The sequence below is a fragment of the Eucalyptus grandis genome, chromosome 6 (genome assembly GCF_016545825.1).
Source record: "Eucalyptus grandis isolate ANBG69807.140 chromosome 6, ASM1654582v1, whole genome shotgun sequence".
In the NCBI taxonomy this organism is placed as follows: domain Eukaryota; kingdom Viridiplantae; phylum Streptophyta; class Magnoliopsida; order Myrtales; family Myrtaceae; genus Eucalyptus; species Eucalyptus grandis.
Genome location: NC_052617.1, coordinates 29,956,004 through 29,977,186, shown reverse-complemented (window position 1 = coordinate 29,977,186; position 21,183 = coordinate 29,956,004). Strand labels below are relative to the sequence as shown.

The window sequence follows — 21,183 nt, the reverse complement described above, 5'->3', positions numbered from 1 at the left end:
CTCCTCAGTCTTCCTCCATTTCCCTCCTGATCATATGACAACGTGACTTGCTCTCTTGACAAAGAGACTTTGAGGGTTGCACCTTAATTTTTGTTTCACATGCGTTGACTACATGTTTAAAGTTTGCTTGATTAGAGATCGTGGGGTTTGGTTTCGCAGTGTTGGAGGGGAAATCTCGATCCACGTCATTTTTGGGTTGAGGGAGTCGCACCATTTGCCACTGAACCAATGGTTACGCCAAGAAAAAGGCCCCATAAGAATTTTGACGCCACCCACCGAAGGGAGCGTTAGGACTCGATGCCATATTTTCTCATACGTTAATGAGTCCATTGACTAGCAACCGTAGATGATATGATTGACGAAAATTAGAAGGTTAAGGATTCAATTGAAAAAGACCGTGTTGTGGGACAAAAGAAATGCAGTAGCTAGCCTTGCTCCTCTGCAAACATGTTGCACATTGTGGCACACATCCCAGTTTCGCATGGCGAGAGGAACATCCAAAGTGGGGAAAATCAAACGTCCACTTGCCACAACGAGTCCCCAAGGTGAATACATGCAACCCTTGGTCCCATTGGGAGCTTGAACATAGTTATCATTCCTCGTTCAAACGTTCAAAATCCGTTCATTTCACTGAAAATGAACGATTTTAAAAACATTTTTTCAAAGAATAATTGATTATAATGCTTGAAATAATTGGCGCAACAAGAATATATTTTTCCTTGATAACAATTTATTGCTAAAGACAAAATAAAATTTTGTTCATTAATACAAGAGGAAAAGTGTTAAAAAAATCCTAGACCTTTTGGATTTGTGCCAATTCGGTCCTAAACATTTCTACTTGATGCCAATTCAATCTTTTCCGGCTAATTTTGGTCAGATTTTACTTATTGGCTACCAGCCAGCTGACGTGGCACGATCGGTGTTGATGTGAACAACTTTTATTAATATTTTAATATTTTTGAATTTTTTATTTTTACTTTTATTTTATTTTTTTTTTTCCTTCTCCTCTTCCTTCCTCTAGCCGTCAAGCCTCATTGACCATTGCCGAGACTCAAGCCCTTGCTAGTAGTCGCGAGGGCGGCCTCTCGTTGGCCTTGTGCCGGACGAGTGATGCTCACCCTTGCTAGCCATGGGCGAGGCTCGCCAGACCTCGTTGGCCATTGCCTCTAGTCGATTGCCAAGGTTTGGTGACTGGCTAGAAGAAGGAGGAGGAAAAGGAAAAAAGAAAAAGAAAATAAAAAATTCAAAAATATTAAAAAATTATTAAAAGTTATCCACATTAGTATCGAATTGTGTCACATCAGCTGACCGGCGCCCAATTAGTAAAATCCAGCCGAAATTAACCGGAAATGACTGAATTGGCACCAAGTAAAAATGTTTAAAACTAAATTGACACCATAAAAAGATTTATAATTAAATTAACATAAATGCAAAATGTTTAAGACTTTTTTAACATTTTTCTCTTAATACCAGTTGTCGTTTCTAGAAAATAAATGGATCCTAACGCACCATAAATTCCATGGCCAACATATTAAACTTGGTAACCGAATAGATCGCGTTTCTAGAAAATAGATGGATCCTAACGCACCATAAATTCCATGGCCAACATATTAAACTTGGTAACCGAATAGATCGCGTTTCTAGAAAATAAATGGATCCTAACGCACCATAAATTCCATGGCCAACATATTAAACTTGGTAACCGAATAGATCGCGTTTCTAGAAAATAAATGGATCCTAACGCACCATAAATTCCATGGCCAACATATTTAACTTGGTAACCGAATAGATCGCATGAGTTTCCTACCTTTGCGCTACAGACTATTTCATGGAATAATTATGACATCATCTTACTTGCTCGCAGTGCATGCAACAACACAGTTACTAAAAAGATAATAGCACTTTATTTAATCTTTATTATTCCTCATCCTTTTACAATTACAGGATAGAACCAACATTTACAGCTCCAAGAAGGAAGGAAGGAAGGAAACAAAATGTTTCCGGTGAGAATGAGTGAGATAATCAGAAAACAAATAGGATTACCATCTATCGTAAAGCCTATTATCCATCTTAGATCAATCCTTAATTAAAGAGCAACATGTCTCACTTGCGACCCTGCGTTTTTTGAATAGAAGCATGATCTAAGGTTTAGGAACTTAATTTCGTAAATTGATCTTATAAATAGCCATAACCCATAAATACTCCTCATATCCACATTTTGTTAGTTAATAAATGCATAAACTCGACAAGTTAATATATTATGGATGATTGGTGCTAAGGATCACTTCCAAAAAATTGAAATTAGGAATTGCCGGCTAAGTTCCATAAATCCACTCGAAAACCATACCGCATATCTGATTTTTAGATGAGTCCATGGAACCGGTTGAAATGTTCAGACATCAGAAGAGACGTGAGATTTGAGAGCGTCGGAGGTAACCGAGAACGAGAGTAATAGAGAGAGCTACGAGACCAAAGGCGGTCTAGAGTAAGAGTGAGGGAGGAATCGACAACGCCGGAGGCCATTGAGAGCAAGAGTGAGAGAGACAGGTGAGGTCGCGAGATGAGTGAGGTGAGAGATGGAGAGAGACAACAAGGAAATTTGGTTTTGATATGAAAAGTTAAGACTTAAAAATTATAAAAATTATATATACATATATATACATATATATATATATATATATATATACGTGTGCGCGCGCGTGTATATATATCAATCTAATAGGCTATTTCGCATTTAGAATTTGGAACCTGATCAGTATTTTTCTAGTAAATTGGAATTGGGAGTTGAACTGGTTCCGTGGAAACTATCAATTTTGGATTGGTCAGGCTAGATTCCGAGCCGTTCCAGGTCTTTTACACGTCCGTACAATGTACCAAGCTATTTTAGAGCCTTGATTTGATTATATATTATCTCTTTAATTATCAAATCAAGCGATTTTTATTCTCATCACAACTTTACGGTTTGACAACCCCCTCGAGCACTGCAGGAATCAATCCCTTCTTTTCTATCCTCAACTCATTAGATTCCCAACCATTACTCATTATGGTTTAGGTCGGAAAAATGCTATCGGGACAAACTCCATTGAATTGGGGGCCCCCCCAAGAGAAATTAAAAGAAAGAGGGAAAATAAAGACCCAGCTCTGGCGGCGACGTGAGCGTGACGTAAGGACTGACGTTTCCCCACAATGATGTGGCCTAGGCGGGAACTATTAGGAGGTCTAGAACTTTGGTGACCTCCCACGTCCAGAGAGAGAGAGAGAGAGGCCGGCCTTCTTCAGCAAATACAATAATTCAACTCCACATGCACTTACAAATCCTGCACGTCACCGTCACTAGTCACTCCAATTTAAAGCTATCCCCCACACAAACAAGGAGACAAGCACCACCACTCTCCAATGGCCTCTCTTCTCCCGCCCCCTAAGTACGGATAATTACATCAATAGTTGACAATCTTTGACCGAACATGTGATATGATCCTGAATTTTTAATTTATTTATTGTAATTTCTGAACTTTAATTTAATATATAAACCTTCAATCTAACGTAATCTCTGAATATTTCATATATGTTCAATTTAGTTTTGTACTTATTGGATATGTATAAAAAATGCATAGATTACGTTAAAAAATATTAAAAGTTCATGAATCACGTTATACAAATTAAAATTTTATGGATCGCGATATATATGGATTCAAAATTCATGCACCATTCATGTCATTCTCCATTCTCCTATGTATGTACTGATTTTGTTTTTCCTTTCATGGAATTTATGATGTCCACACAAAACTGTGCAAAAAAGGAAAAACATTGACTTCAAGTTCCAAGCCAAACCTAAGCCTCGTTTTTCTTTGTTGTTTTTGTCGGCAGTGAAGCGATCGAAACTTCCTCCTCCTTTCAGTATTTGATTAATCCCCTGCCAGTGAAATGCGTGCACATACGTTTTGAGGCCTTGAAGCGCCTTACAATGCGTAAGCGTGACGAGGAGTCGAATCCAAAAAATTGTATAATCCGTTCCGTCCCTTCGTTTTGATCAGAAGGGAGAGAACGCCTCTGAATTTTCCTCTCCTTTTGCTATAAAATCTCGCGCGCACGAACCTCCGGAAAAAGACCCACCACCGCAAATCACACAGGAGTTCGACATCCAGGAAAAAAGCGACCGCGAAAAGCCCCTCCTCCTCGCTTTTGCCATTTCCATCCTACGACGAGAACGAGAAAACACTCGCCTCGGCTCATCGATCGATCCACAGACCGTATCATGGAACGGCCCTCGACCACCGTGCCCCACGTCGCCATCGTGCCGACGCCCGGCATGGGCCACCTCATCCCTCTCGCCGAGTTCGCGAAGCGGCTCGTCCTCTGCCACAACTTCTCGGTCACCTTCGTCGTCCCCAACGACGGCTCCCCGGCCAAGGCCCAGCGGTCCCTCCTCGACTCCCTCCCTCCCTCCATCACCTACGTCTTCCTGCCCCCAGTCTGCTTCGACGACCTCCCCGCCGAGACCACCCGCATCGAGACCATCATCGCCCTCACGCTGGCGCGCTCCGTCCCCTCCCTCCGCGACGAGGTGCGGAGGCTAAAGGAGTCCACGAGGCTCGTGGCCCTCGTCGCCGACCTCTTCGGCACCGACTCCTTCGACGTGGCCCAGGAGTTCAACGTCTCCCCTTACATTTTCTTCCCCACCACGGCCATGTGCCTGTCGCTGTTCCTTCACTTGCCGAAGCTGGATGAAGCGGTCTCTTGCGAGTACAGGGACTTGCCCGAGCCGTTGAAGCTACCCGGTTGCATACCCATCCACGGGAGGGACCTGCTCGACCCGGTCCAAGACCGCCGCAACGACGCCTACAAGTGGGTCCTCCACCACGCGAAGCGGTACAAGCTGGCGGAGGGGATCCTTGTCAACAGCTTCGAGGAGCTCGAGCCAGGGCCGTTCGAGTACCTGAAACGGGAAGAGCCCGGGAGGCCGCCGGTCTACCCGGTGGGACCGCTGGTGAACATGGAGCAGAGTAGCAAATCTGACGGCTCGGAGTGCCTAAAGTGGCTGGACGGACAGCCCGACGGTTCAGTCCTGTACGTGTCGTTCGGGAGTGGTGGGACCCTCTCGTTCGACCAGATTCAAGAGCTGGCTCTGGGATTGGAGATGAGCGAGCACAGGTTCTTGTGGGTGGTGCGGACCCCTAACGACAAAGCGGCCAACGCCACCTACTTCACCGTGTACAGCCAAAACGAGCCGTTCCAATTCTTGCCCAAAGGCTTTCTCGAGAGGACCAAAGGTAGGGGCTTGGTGCTGCCGTCGTGGGCCCCGCAGGCCCAGGTCCTGGCCCACCGCTCGACCGGCGGGTTCCTCACCCACTGCGGCTGGAACTCGACCCTCGAGAGCATGGTCAACGGCGTGCCGCTCATCACCTGGCCACTCTACGCGGAGCAGAAGATGAACGCTCTCATGCTGACCCAGGACATCAAGGTGGCCCTGAGGCCGAGGGCCGACGCGGAGACCGGCCTGGTGGGGAGGGACGAGATCTCCCGGGTCGTGAAGGGCCTGATGGAGGGCGAAGAAGGGAAGAAGATCCGGAACCGCATGAAGGACCTCAAGGACGCGTCGGCCAAGGTGCTCGGCGAGGACGGGTCCTCCGCCAGGGCGCTCTCCGAGCTGACTCTCAAGTGGAAGGCCAAATTCGTAAATTAGCCTCACCCGAATCGCATCGCCTCACATCACGTATCTTATCCTTCTCTTGTCTTATTGTTTATATTCACCCTCTTCTATGTTATTATCTCTTCTTTAATGCCATCAGTGGAGCTGGTTTCTCTATCTTTGCTCGTTTCCTCCCCTCATCTAACTCCCCCTCCACGCACATGTGGAAAAGTTGCCCTGTACATGCCACTCGGCCGTGCTCACCTACTGCCCATTTTTCAGTCGCGAATCGATTATTACCTGTAACTCCGACGTGAACTAGGCGGTGGCGGTAGGTGAGAGGGAACGGCAGTCAAAACAGTGGGCTGCGTTGGTCGTGTGCGTGGGTGGAGCCTACCCCTTCGTTTAGGCCAATGGCATGAGCTGTGGAAGTTGGGAAACCATTCACACATCAGCTGCGAAATGATATCTTGATGAGCTCCCCCCCGTAAGAGGATTAGGTAGGCGAGGGCATTTGACATTCCCAATTTTCGTTATTTTAAAAATAAATATTGGGAAAGTTCAGGAAAGAGTCGGGCGCATAAAGGATGGGGCGGGGAGTTCAATAATGTTAAATTGAAAATCGAGGAGGGGAGGGATAAAGGTGTGAATGATTGTGGGAGAAGGTGGTGGGTGATCCCTCTATGAATTCCAAACGGTGGGCCTCTCTAGAAGCCTAAAGATTCTTGTGTGGATCGCTTTTACAAACAAAACTTACTTGTCGTTGAGATTGTAAAAGATATCCGGCACTTCTGCCGATGCTCACCAGGGAAACTCCCTACTCCACGAGTCACCAAGGAAACCTGATAGCAAAAGGGCTTAAGCTGGTATGAACCAATTAATTCGCCAGCTCCTAGGAATGGAAAGAATTAGCTCTACTCCACCTGAGAAAGGTTCAGATACAGGGATTACTTTGTAAGACTATAGTCGTGGGGGATAGACATACTAGGACCTTACTAGTAGGGAATTTGCTATAAAAATTAGGATCCGTTTGTATAAAGGAAACTTAATTCTCGGAAATTAATTTCTAACTTTCCGGTATTTAGATGATTCCATGGAATGAAAATAAGAAGTTGAGATTGAGGGAAAACAACTTCTCCTTTTGACAAGAAGGGAATCACTTTCGTCAAGCCACCGAACAAATAAAAACTAATCATTTCATAGAAAATAATTTCATTCATCACGAAATTTTCAATGAAACAAATACACCATGATAGTCTAGAGCTAGCTACTCTTTTTCTTCTTCTTCCTTACTAGGAGTCTACCTTCTCCGGAACTAGACCAATAGGCTAGAGCATCATAGCATGGGATTCATAACCTAGCTATTAGATATGATATCGGGATTTTCATTTGCAGATCTCAACAGCACGCATGATATCATATTTGGATGCTATATGTTTATTTATTTTTCATGATGTAGAAATGATAGTTACTCTGATGTTTTACCCTTTTATAAATGAGACTTTTACCAAAGCTTAGTTGACATAACACAACTCACCTTTTTCCTTTTCATCAAGTGGAAAGGAACCAATGACTCCATTGCGAGTGAGACTGGCTATAACCTTGTCAATCAATACAAGATTCGCATATGCCAATAGAGTCGCAATCATGAAAATTTCTCTCTCTAAGTTTTTGGAGAACAAATTCTCTCCCGGGGCAGACTTCCAGAGAAAATCATGTTATTTCAGCTTTCAAACAAATGGTAAGCTAGTCGAGTACATCATGCATATTTCAGGATAATAACAAGAAGAGTGGTGTTGTTCGGCTTTGAACTACGTGTGACGTGTTACTATATCGTGTTATTATGTGGTCGTTTTTCTCGAAAACACAAAAAAAAAAAAAAAAAAATCAAGAACTGTGCCTACATTAACGATGTAAAACTATGATTGGTAGAAAATTGAAATAAAATCTATTTTTTCATTTTACTTTAAGACCATTTATTGACTCAAAGAACCGAATTAGCCAGTCCTAACCAGTTTCGAGAACTCCTGGCCTCGTGAGAACTTACCCTAATGGCGGAAGTAGACAAGAATATCAACCAACATCTCTCCCAACCAAAGCCATAAAATGGTATGTGGCACAACAACGCAAAGTAAAGAGGAGATCGTGCCAAAATGACCAAATATCCCACACCACTATGAGCTCGACCAACCAACACGTACTAGATTTAATACTAAATTTTTTCATTTTATCAATTTAATTTAAATTTTTATTTTTATTCGAAATTTCAATATAATTTTTATGATCTCTCACATTGCAGTCTCATCATTACCAACCCTCCTACATGACACACTGAAAATTGGCCAAAATGACTATATTGGAATTTTATACAAAATTTTATGATTGGATTAATAAAATTGAAATATAATAATTGAATTGGCATCCGGATTCCGTACAAGAAGTTTAAAACTAATTAGACAATTTCTTCTTGAACTAGACCATAGACTTGTACAACATTACTCTTACAGGAGTCTTGGCTCTTTTAAAAAAATTGATCAATACTTTGACACTCCTCCTCGATCTATTCTCGCCAGCATACTTCGTAGTTTCTCAAACTTTATTGGAAGTTTCTGCTCTTACATGAGTATGCTCAAATCTCTTATCAAACAAAATTCATTCTCAAAACCATGTCATTTTTGTGTAACGTGTAGAGTATTATCAAAATAGTATATGTAATGTAATATTTCTTAATATTAACGTGAGATAGTTCAAAAGCATATATTATAATATTGCAAAAAGAAATTTGACTTCATGCTCATGTCTAAATCAGCTGCAACCCTACGAAGACGGAGAAACCACAATTTCTTAGAATACATTTTACGTAGCTTTCTAAAATTTTCATGCTGTGGAAAATCAAGTACCACATGAATGAGACCTGCAATGATATTTCCACAAAAGATTAAGAAAATGGGTAATTATCCAGAACTACATCAGCACTCGTCCAACCGTATACACGTGTCAAAACCGATTGATCCTCACTCATTAAATGACGATGAAAGGTTTGACTACGTAATGGCGCGCATGAGGGCCAAGTTGCATGGCTCTCGTGAGGAACAGAAAGTTTCAAAAATAATTTAATAAATTGAGTAAAGCTTTTCTTTTCTTTTTTTTCTTTTTTAGATTGAGTAACGTTGTGTATGCTAAAAAATCATCTTGTAATATTACAAGAAAATGCATCTCTAACGATCGCAAGAATTTATCAATAAGCATGTGAACAAGGGACACCTGAAGAAGGGACACCTTCTGATGGAAATGTATCGTATCACTATAATTATCTTTTTTATAAACCAATCTTAATATATCTCATATTATCCTAATCCCGTTTGGTTATCAATGAAGTCGGGTAATCTCTCTTTTCTTTCGGCCAAGTGAATTAATACCCGCCAAATTGCTTCTTAGCTATTATCTTTGATCGATCGATAGTGAATTCAATCCATTAGATACTAAAGTCAAGAGGCCTATCATTAAACGGTAAGTATGATTCTGAATGGTAGCCCCCTCTTTTCAATGTCATATGAAGTATGAGATGAGCGCACGAAATGCTGCATTTTCTTGGTTCAAAAAAAAAGTTGCTACATCATACTGTAAATTAAATTTTGTATATCCATTTAGGATATGTACGCCTGTTGTCCGAATTCAAATCTTGTGCAATTGACGAATGATTCTAGAAGCTCGTCCGTCATGCATGTCCGCGTGCAACAATTCATCGAGAATGCCTTTTACAAGTTCTTCGGCCGGAATGGGCCATCGCGTTGTCCTCTTGAATTGTGACTGATACCAACCAGTTTGATTTTACCTTTTCTGTTGAACTTTCCCATGAAGGAAAGTAGGTTAGACTAGTGTATCTTTTCTTTTTCATTTATTTAGTTTTTATGGTTTGAGCAGCTTTCTTCTTCTCCTTCTTCTTCTTTTATCATTTAGTTCAAATAATTAAGACCTAAAAGCATCAAATTATTTATGGAGAAATTATAACACACGATAATGCATGGCTCGTGAGCTTTTGTACATGAGAATTCAAGCAAGTTATGGATACATCTAGACGTATTCTATACTTCATTTAGACATAACGACCAAACACGATAATAAACCAAACTAAGACACTAAATTTGATACTGAATTTACATGGCTCAGTCGGTATGAACTATTCCATGAGAGAGAGTAGTATAATATTCCATCAAGCAATACAACAAATCTTACAACCACATTTAAATAACTCAAATAATCTCAATATTTCTCAATTATCAATTATACCTAATTAATTTTGGTGCATGAACTCATAATTTTTCGCAAAATTATCACTTAATCTTACTGAGAAACGTACAAAATTCTTAGCACAAAAAAACCCTAGGCGAGTAAAAACACTCGGAATTTCCTCCGGGATGTGATCCCCGAAGGTGTTCTCCACTTGATGTAATTCACGCCTTCCGCACGCATGGCACGAAGACCCACTATGCAACAATCATCATAAGATGGAAAGATGAATTATATCAAACATGCAAAACCCTCGGTCAAAGTTAGACCCATATTTGAATACTCTTCTCACGCTCATAGTTCAACATCACTTTGGACTCCAACATGCAGAACGTGAAGAAGGCGATCACAATGTCCAATTCGGACTTTCTTAACATGGCCTGAATTTTCTGCACTTCTCTGGCTGCTGGTGAGGGCTTCATGACCCTCGCCCAGTGGTTGGCGAGCCTCACTAGAGCCTCACCGGCCATTGTAAGGAATAAAGCAAAAGAAAGAAGAAGAGGAAAAAGAAAAAGAAAAAGAAAAATAATTTGAAAAAAAAAATAGTAAAAAAATTGTCCACTTAGCGTCGGCCGGGCAGTAGGCGCCAGCTAGCCAAAATTTGTCAGATGGATTGAATCGGCACAATTACAAAAAATTTAGGACTAAATTGATAAAAAAAAATTATAATTGAATTAATATAAATACAATAAATCTATGACTTTGTTTAGTAATTTTCTCACTATGAAACATGCATCACACCAATTAGTTATCCTCTCGGTATCTTCATGCATTGTATTCTGACATCGCCAACAATGCCAACATCGCACCTAGGAAAACTAGAGACACGACAACTTCCTCATCATCATCAACCATGGAACAGCCCTCGCCCACACACCACATAGCCATCGACGCATCGTACCAACACCAGGCATGGGTCATCTCATCCCTCTCGCTGAATTGCGAAGCGACTCATACCACACTGGGCATGGGTCACCTACTTTACCGTGTACAGCCAAAACCAAACATTCGAGTTTTTGCCCAAAGGCTTTCTAAAGAGGACCAAAGATAGGGGCTTGGTGGTGCCATCGTGGGCCCCACAGGCCCAGTTCCTGGCCCGCAGCTCCACCAGCTGGGTGCCTCACCCACCGCGGCTAGAACTCGACCCTTGAGAGTGTGGTCAATGGCGTGCCGCTCATCGTCTGGCCGGTCTTCGCCAAGCAGAGGATGAATGCGCTCATGCTGATCCAGGACAACAAGGTGGCACTAAAGCCGAGTGCCGACCAGGAGAGCGGGCTGGCGGGGAGGGACGAGGTCGCCAGGGTCGTGAAGGGCCTGATGGAGGGCGAAGAAGGGAGGAGGATTCGGAACCAGATGAAGGACCTCGAGGACGCGTGGCCAAAGTGCTCGGCAAGGATGGGTCCTTCCCTTGGGCACTTTCCTAGTTGGCTCTCAAATAGAATGCCGTATTTGTAAACTAGCTTCATTAAAGTCGTATCGTATCATGTGATATCTTATCCATTTCTTTCTTGTTATCATATGATACCTTGTTTAATGTCATCAGTGGAGTTGGTTTTTCAGTTCTTGTTTGTTTCCTCTCGACGTGCATGTGGAGCATAGCTCTGTCCTGCCATTTTCCCACCTATGTATATGCTCAGCATTCCACTTTCCAGTCTAAATCGATTCTACCTATAACTAGGCGATGCGGGCGTACCCTGCGGTAGGTGACAGGGGAAAGATAGTCAAAACAGCGGTGTGTAGTCCGGCGGGTGGAGCAAACTTTCTTCGCAGCCAACGACTTGAGCTGTGGGAGTTGGGGAACCAATCCGCCCATCGCCATGAAATGATTTCTTGATGAGCTCACCATAAAAGGATGAGGAAGGTGTGGCATTGTCATGCCCAATCTTCTTTTTAAACTAATGTTGGAAAGTGCAGCAAAAAATGGGGCATAAAGGATGTGCAAGAGAGTTCAATCATGTTAATTAGAATAATTGGGGATAAAGGTGTGAATGATTGTAGGAAAAAGTGGGTGATCACTAATTGAATTCCAAATCGCGGGCCCTTAAAAACGGAAATATATTTATTTGAAGCACTTTCACATACAAAATTTATATCTTATTGAGAGGTAAATGATGTGTAACACTTGTCGGAATATTAAAAGTGTTGAAATGGGCACAAAATCTCTTATTACTCATATTTATGGGCTGGGTCATAAATGAATTGGCTAAAACATTAGAAATGAGTTTAAGTGGATCAAAGAATAAATCTAATTATGCATGGGTTTAAATGCGTTGAGAAAATACCCATTTCAAGCCCATTTTCGTTACAACACAAACAGTATCCACTTTCGGCCCAATAAAAAATCTTGTCTGCACTGTTCATTCCCCTCTGCTTGTCCTCTTCACCTTCTGGCTGCGTGCAAGATCAGAGCTACTTTCCTTCGGCTTCAGGGCCACCGCCACACCACCCAATTCAGCAGTCCTGAAGAGGCAAATCCTAGCATTAAGCAACGGCTCTGCCACGATGATGCTCGAGTGTTGACGTTGTTGTGGATGAACTCGTAGAACAAGTAGATGAATTTCCCATAATTTGAGAAGCCCAGGACTTGATTATGCTGTTGTGCTGCCTCTTGGTAATGGCGAAGAGGCTGCATCGGAGATGGGGCAAGTCGAGGGGTCACATGAAGATGACATCCTCTTGGGGTTTTTTCGTGTTGGAAAAAAAAGTTTAGAATAATTATATCACAGTAAGCATATTTTTGGATTCTTTTGTACCTTTTTCATTTTTACTTTGAGACTATTGGTTTCATAAAAGAACCAAATCAGCTGGCACTAATTAGTTTTGAATTTTCGTAATTGAAAAACAAATCAAAACTGTTGTGTAGACAACAATGAAAATAATTTTATAGTGGAAGTAATTCGATGGCTCAAAATTTAGAAAAAGAAAGCAACTTCTCTCAATAACCGAACAAATTATCCTCCTTTTTTGAACAATTGAAATCTCATGTGGTAGGCTACGATCTTGCAATGACAATGCTTGAAAAGATTTAGGAAAGTGAACAGTGCTTTTTATGTGGGTCGATGATATAAGTTGGATTTAAAAAAAATCAAATTAATATATTTATGTGATATTTACATAAAATTAATTTTTGTGTGATAAAAAAATCTCTAATTAATATATCCATGACACATCTACCAAAATTTTAGGGTAAAGTTGGGACAAATGTGGTATGGATATACCGATTTAAGGTTTTTTATGACATGAAAATTAATTTTAGACAAATATCACACAGATGTATTGATTTGTAATTTTTAATTATGTGAAAAGTAGTTTGGGGTGCATGGGGCATAGGTGTACTAATTTAAATGTTTTATAGTGTTAGTCCTAATAAGCAATATTTTTTCCGGACAAAGATTTTGGTACAATTTATGTTTTTTTTTTTTTTTTTTCCTTATAGATGTGCCGACAAGTTTTTGGTAGAAGTTTTTACTCTTACGTGTGAATTCTTGAACCTTTGATTATTTAAAAAAAAAAAATTCTCAGAACCCGTGTCATTTTCTAGCTAACATGGGAATCATTATCGAACTCTTATATGTAGTCAAATATTTATTATTTTCGTGAGGTAGTCCACAAGAATGTATTATAATATGAAATGGCAGGAATTTTTAACAATTACTGATGGTTCTTGACTAAATCATGTCTAAATTAGACACAACCCTATGAAGACGCAAAATTATGATTCCTTAGAGTGCATTTTAGGTCGCTTTTTGAAATTTCATTTCGTGAAAATTAGAGAACCACGTGAATGAGACCTTAATGATTTTTTTCTCAAAAGAATAAACAAATAAAAGGGTAATTATCCTGAACTTCATTAGCAATTGTACGACCGTATACATATGTCAAAACTGATTAATCTTCTCTCGTTGTATCATATTGAAAGATTTGACCAATTACATGAAGGTCAAGTTGCATGGCTCCTGTGAGGAACAGAAAGTTTCAAATATAATTTAGAATTAATGCTACCAAAAAATTTTAAATTAATACATTTATAACAAATTTACAATAAACAAATTTTTTAACCACAAAAAGTACCAAAATTGGTACACCTGCAACAAATTTGCCTTTCGTTAGTTTCCGTTTAAGTTTATTGTCAAATTGCCAAGTTGGATAATACATGGCAATTGACATATACACTAATTTAGGGTTTTACACTCTGTTTATTACAAATTTAGTAGTTTGTGATTTTCAATGGTATTAATCTAATTTAATGAAAAATTAATAGATGGTAAATTTGTTATAAATATACTAATTTGAGTTTTTTTGATTAAAAAATTAATTTTTGATAAATTTATCGAAATGTGCTAGTTAAAGATTTTTGTAGTAAAAAAATACTTTAAAGTAAATTTGTCGCATATGTACCAATTTAAAAATTTTCATAGTATTAATATTTTAATTGAATTAGATGAGTAAAGCTTTTTCTTATTTTGAGGATTGAGGTATATATATTGAAGAATTATTTACTAAGGTTATAAGAAAATAGGTCTTTGGCGATTGAACGAATCTATTAGTAGGCATGTATATAAGAGACTCATTCGTTACATAATAAGGATCTGTCAAATCACTTTGCCTATCATTTTTATAAAACCAATCTTAGTATGTCAAATATGATCCTGATTAATGAGAGCTGAAATATTGTTTCTAGTTCTTCTTGACCACATTAGTGGAGTCATGACAGACTATAATATCTCTTTCTTTTCAGCCAAGTGAATGAATCCAAGCTAAACTCCATGTTACTGTGAATATGCACATGCTTAACCACTATACCAATCTTAAGTTTGATTAGAACTCTCAACTGTGTGATCCTTACAACAACATCAAACCGGTGCCTCAATACAATTATCCAAGTCCTTCGATAGTAATCATTCACAATTGTTAGTGTAAATCAAGCATCCTTCCTAAAAGGAAATCACGACAACCTACAAACTTTCAAATAAGTCAAATTTCCAGTCCTTATGATTTCTTGGATAATTGTGCTAAACTGCACTATCTGTTGTTTGATAGAGTTACAACACTTACATACATTAAGCTCCTCGACCATATTACTACACAATAGGTTTCCTTCACTCAAATCGCTAGGCTTCTCTCGCCTAAGCATATCATACAATTTAGACTTTCAAACAGATTTATTCAACATTTTAGTAATGAAATTCATCACTGTCTTCCCTTGGAACTCATATCGGCCACTATGCTCATTTCCTCTTATTATCATAAGGGCATCTCAAGTTATCTTCAAAGCTCCACCTCTTTGAAAAATACTGACACCCAGCTAAGTCCAAAACACTAAAGGATATTGAGTGATAGTAACGTAAACCCATCCCTAATCCACACCTTCGAAGGGGCTCTTGTTCAACTATGAAACATGCATCACACCAGTCAAATATCCTCTCGGTACCTTAATGCATTCTATTATGACATGGCCAATGATCCCCAACATTGCAATTAGCATTGTTCCCCAATCATACTATACTATTAGGAAAACTAGAGATATGACAATTTCCTCTCTTATGCAGACAAGCATGTTAATTTACTTTCTACGACAGAAAAACCCACTGAAGTAGATAAATTCTGATGCATCAAATACTTCAAAAATCTTACTCATTGAATTAGTCCTCTTCTCCCGCTCAACGTCCAACGCCACTCGAGACTCCAAGCAAGCAAAAAGGATTCGGACTTGAAGAAGGCGGTCTCAAAGTCCAATTCGGACTCCCTTTATACGGCCAACTTTCCCGCACTACGATTCTGGTTGGGTTTCATCTATGGGTACAAACTCAATAATTTGTTAACATATCCTTTCCATATTGAGTTTGATAACAAGCCCATATGGCGATGGTAAGTCAAACTCATCAAACTCGAGCAAATGGATAACTTATCTAATCGACCCTAATGAGCGTCCATTCACGGAGTTAATCAAGTCAAAGGTTGAGGTATCTCATATTATATATATTTTTCTTTATCAACCGAAGAAAACGACAGTCAATCCAGTTTCAAAACCTGATTGGGAGCCATACACGGCCTTAGGCTTCACTATACTTAACATCAATTTATCCGGAAACTCAACATCTATCATGTATGAAGTCCACTTGTGAGTTGGGCTTTGCCATTGGACCCACGCAGCTGTTTTCTAGTGTTTTGGATAAGGGGTTTTGGGACTTGTGTATATGACCGTAGACATGACACATTAGCCCCATTTGCCGTGTTGATCTCTATTTGTATGTTTCTGCATGATCGCTGCTGAATGGCATAGGATTAATGACGTAGAACAACATGTAAATGCCTTTATAGAAATATTGGAGCGTTATAAGAGTAGACGGTTCCACAAATCAAAGAGAATTGAGTGATTTTTAAAATTACAAACGTGTTCAATATTTAATTCACGCGTTTCCTTAATTTTTTAGATGTTACAGATTTCATATGCGTTTTACAGATTTTCTAGTCGTGTTTTGATAACTTTCCATTTTATCAATATATATATATTTTTAATTTTGTTATTCGATTTCAATTATTTAGTTATTTTCTAAATTGTGACTTCCCTATAAATAGACGCCTAAAATATTATAATATGGACTTCATTATTCAAAATAAACATTATCTTGTGGAATAAGTATAACTTTCTCTGCGTCACTTGAACAGGCATCGAATTAGACACATTCACTAGGCAGGAGAGGTTCAACCAGAAAACAGACCTACCACCACAATGCCCGAAGAATTCAACAACCAAGAAAGCAAGTATTAAAAGCCCCCTCATCGCTTTTGGAAATTTCCTGCAGCAAGAACAAGAACATTTGCTCATTATCATCATCAGCCATGGAACAGCCCTCGACCACAACCCACATAGCCATCGTACCAACGCCGGGCATGGGCCATCTCATCCCTCTCGCTGAGTTTGCCAAGAGACTCATCCACCGCCACAGCTTCTCGGTCACCTTCGTCATCCCCAACGACGGCTCCCCGGCCAAGGCCCAGAGGTCCCTCCTCGACTCCCTCCCTCCCTCCATCACCTACGTCTTCCTGCCCCCAGTCTGCTTCGACGACCTCCCCGCCGAGACCACCCGCATCGAGACCATCGTCGCCCTCACGCTGGCGCGCTCCGTCCCTTCCCTCCGTGACGAGGTGCGGAGGCTAAAGGAGTCCACGAGGCTCGTGGCCCTCGTCGCCGACCTCTTCGGCACCGACTCCTTCGATGTGGCCCAGGAGTTCAACGTCTCCCCTTACATTTTCTTCCCCACCACGGCCATGTGCCTGTCGCTGTTCCTTCACTTGCCGATGCTGGACGAAGCGGTCTCTTGCGAGTACAGGGACTTGCCCGAGCCGGTGAAGATACCCGGTTGCATACCCATCCACGGGAAGGACCTGCTCGACCCGGTCCAAGACCGCCGCAACGACGCCTACAAGTGGGTCCTCCACCACGCGAGGCGGTACAGGCTGGTGGAGGGGATCTTGCTAAATAGCTTCGAGGAGCTCGAACCAGGGGCGGTCGAGTACCTGAAACGGGAAGAGCCCGGGAGGCCGCCGGTCTACCCGGTGGGACCGCTGGTGAACATGGAGCAGAGCAGCAAGTCTGACGGCTGGGAGTGCCTAAAGTGGCTGGACGAACAGCTCGACGGTTCGGTCGTGTACGTGTCGTTCGGGAGCTGGGGGACCCTCTCGTACGACCAGATTCAAGAGCTGGCTTTGGGATTGGAAATGAGCGAGCACAGGTTCTTGTGGGTGGTGAGGGACCCTAACGACAAGGCGGCCAACGCCACCTACTTCACCGTGTACAGCCAAAACGAGCCGTTCCAATTCTTGCCCAAAGGCTTTCTCGAGAGGACCAAAGGTAGGGGCTTGGTGCTGCCGTCGTGGGCCCCGCAGGCCCAGGTCCTGGCCCACCGCTCAACCGGCGGGTTCCTCACCCACTGCGGCTGGAACTCGACCCTCGAGAGCATTGTCAACGGCGTGCCCCTCGTCACCTGGCCGCTCTACGCCGAGCAGAGGATGAATGCGCTCATGCTGACCCAGGACATCAAGGTGGCACTGAGGCCGAGTGCCGACCCGGAGAGCGGCCTGGTGGGGAGGGATGAGATCGCCAGGGTCGTGAAGCGCCTGATGGAGGGCGAAGAAGGGAAGAGGATTCGGAACCGCATGAAGGACCTCAAGGACGCGGCGGCCAAAGTGATCGGCAAAGACGGGTCCTCCACAAGGGCACTCTCCGAGTTGGCTCTCAAATGGAAGGCCAAACTCATAAATCAACTCCATTAGAATCGTGTCGTATCATATGATGCCTTGTTTAAAGTCAACAGTGGAGTTGTTTTTTTCAGTTTTTGTTTGTTTCCTCTATGCCCCTTGTTGTGGTAAGTCCTCTCCACGTGCATGTGGGGAATAGCTCTGTACTGCCATTTTCCCGTCGATGTATATGCTCAGCATTTCACTTTCCAGTCTAAATCGATTTTGGGTGCATTTGGGAGTGGCTTTGTCAAGCCACTTTGGGCTAAAAAAATTGGTGTTTGGAAACTTATTTGTAAACATATTTGGGGAAAAGTGAGCCTTTGGAAGGCTGAAAGCCCAAAAGGCTGCCATAGGGCCGCATTAGGCATTTGGCCTTCTTGGAATGCTAAGGAGAGAGTAAGACAAAAAATTTTCTTCCACAAATATCCTTACTAACATTTTGTTTTTCCGGTTTTGTCCTCATGACTATTCACCTTCTTCTCCGTTGAGGTTGGTCAGCGAAGTTGTGCGGAGCTGTGATGAGCTGGACAGAGGTCGACATGAGGCCAGCGTGGTCATGGCGACCACTGACGGCCGGTCGCGTGACCTCGAGACCCCTTGCAAGTTGTGTCGACTGCTGATCGCGTGACCTCGATGACCCCTTGCGAGTTGCGTCGTTGCAACCGTCGCTGCAACGTTGCTACAAACCAGACGGAGGTCATCGCGGCTACTTGATCTGGTTGCGGCGACCCAGATCTGGGTCATCGGAGGTCACAACAGTCATGCGACCTTGTTGTGACCTAAATCTCACGATTTGGTTGCGATCCGGGTCGTGGCTACCCTCACCGCACCGTATCCTCCACACAACGACCCTTGCCAAACCGCTTACCCCTCGCCGGCGGTAACTGGCCAACTCTCCTTCTTTTTTTTTTTTTTTTTTTTTAATAACAAAAGTCTTTTGCAAAGTTAATTTGTCCAAACACTATTTTGCTCAAAAATACTTTACAATGGACTTTCGCAAATACAATTTATCAAACATAATTTGCATTTTGAAAAACTCCTTTAACTCAATGGTCTTTACATTTTTTCAAGGATTTTCCCCAAAAGCCTTTCTAAACGCATCCTTTACCTATCACTTTTTGATTATCTTTCCCCACTCAACGCATCCTTTACCTATCACTTTTTGATTATCTTCCCCACTCAACTACTGCAGAGTACCCATGCATCACCTAATTGCAGCCAACGATATGAGCCGTGGAAATTTGAGCTTTTTAAGCTGCAAGAATGAGAGCAAACATTGCTTAGTGGAATAAGCAATGATGGAAAAACTGAGGATGTAGGCGATCCTAAAGTTAGTGCGCTAATTGCACAAACTCATCAAACCTTTAAGCAAATGACATAGAAAATCTATGTAACATAGGTTTATCAAGTGCTATGAACACAAGACAAATGGCAATGTAAAAGACTTATTCAGAGCCATATAATTTTCTATTGAAACCGAATTGCATATAATTTTAAAGGATGTCTCCAATGAAATCTTAAGGGAAGAAGCCCGGAGTACCCAAACTTTCGTAATCTAGCATTGTCTCTAAAAAAAAGGGCATTCAAATATCCATATAGTAAAATTCTAAAAGCTCATTCAATTTTGATTCCAATTTTCATCAATAGAATTTCACATTTTTTTTTGTTAAACTAATTCTAAACTAGAATTAATACTAGTAAAACTACTTAAAATCTAATTTCTAAATTTTGTTTATTTTTTAATTTTATTTCGAAAAGTAGACATAGATCAGGTCAATAAACTGGACCTTGTGTTGATTATGCAAAGACGAGAATTAGGTTATGTTGAACTTGTTTTTCTAAAATGACCTTATTTCTCTTTTTATATCTAGGACCAAAAAAGTAGTTTTTTTTTCACTTATTGATTCTATTCCAAATATATTTCCTGATCACTTTTTAATTTCGAGAAACTGAAATATTACTAACATTAACCGAACTAATTTATGTTCTTTTTTTGTTCTCGGGAACAAAAGAACAGAAAATAGAAAAGCAAGATGGTTACCAAACAGATTCTAAATTATGAGCCCTATGAAGACACAAAAATTACAATTCCTTAGAATGCATTTTAAGTTGCTTTGTGAAATTTAAAGTCATGAGGATTCGAGAACCACATGAATGAGATCTTAATGATCTTTTCACAAAAGAATAAAAAAATAAAAGGGTAAATATCCTGAACTTCATCAGTAATTGTATAATCGTATACACGTCAAAGTTGATTAAACTTCGCTCATTATACCATATTGAAAGATTTGACTATGTAATGACGTGTATGAAGGCCAAGTTGCATGGCCCTCGTGAGGAAGCGAAAGTTTCGACTATAATTTAGAGTTAATACTCCGAAAATTCTAACTTATTACATCTGTAATAAATTTATCATCTACTAATTTTTTGACTACCAAAATGTCAAACTATACACTGTAATATATTTACCCTCCGTTGGTTTTCGAAAAATTTATTATCAAATTACTGAGTTGGATGACACGTGGCAGTTGACAAGTATACCAATTTAGGGGTTTATCCTCTGTTTGTTACAAACGTACTAGTTTGCTATTTTCGATGGTATTAATTCAATTTAATGAAAACTAATGAATGGTAAATTTGTTATAAATGTATCAATTTTAGATTTTTAGTGATTAAAAAAATTAATTTGAGGAAAATCTATTGGAGGTGTACCAATTTGAGATTTTTTGAAATATTAACCCTAAAATTCAATTAAATGAGTAAATTTTTTTCTTAATTTTTTATTTTTAGGATTGAATTATGTATACTAAAGAATTATTTACTAATGTTATAAGAAAGGGAGTTCGGCGATCGAAAGAATCTATTCGTTGGCAACAGAAAAGGGGGACGCATTTGCTATGTAATAAGGATTTGTCATTTCACTTTGCCTATCATTTTTATAAACCAATCTTAGTATATCAAATATGATCCTAATTAATGAAGGCTTAAATCCTATTCTATTTCTCCATGACCACATCAAT

General features: G+C 40.7%; 2 protein-coding genes across 2 annotated transcripts; both read left to right on the top strand.

Annotated features, from left to right (window-relative positions):
• The first annotated feature begins 3,854 nt into the window (after positions 1-3,854).
• LOC104442159 (hydroquinone glucosyltransferase) lies at positions 3,855-5,806 on the top strand. Its single transcript, XM_010055494.3, has one exon. It carries the CDS (start codon positions 4,256-4,258, stop codon positions 5,681-5,683), a length of 1,428 nt encoding a protein of 475 aa, XP_010053796.1. The 5' UTR covers positions 3,855-4,255; the 3' UTR covers positions 5,684-5,806.
• Positions 5,807-16,704: 10,898 nt separating this feature from the next.
• Positions 16,705-18,383, top strand: LOC104442160 (hydroquinone glucosyltransferase). The gene has a single exon (XM_010055495.3). The coding sequence runs from the start codon at positions 16,763-16,765 to the stop codon at positions 18,194-18,196; it is 1,434 nt and encodes a 477-aa protein (XP_010053797.2). The 5' UTR covers positions 16,705-16,762; the 3' UTR covers positions 18,197-18,383.
• Positions 18,384-21,183: the final 2,800 nt, after the last annotated feature.

What these genes read in the sequence shown, in the direction of transcription:
- LOC104442160 (XM_010055495.3), top strand. Translation starts at nt 16,763, where the DNA reads ATGGAACAGCCCTCGACCACAACCCACATAGCCATCGTACCAACGCCG.
- LOC104442159 (XM_010055494.3), top strand. Translation starts at nt 4,256, where the DNA reads ATGGAACGGCCCTCGACCACCGTGCCCCACGTCGCCATCGTGCCGACG.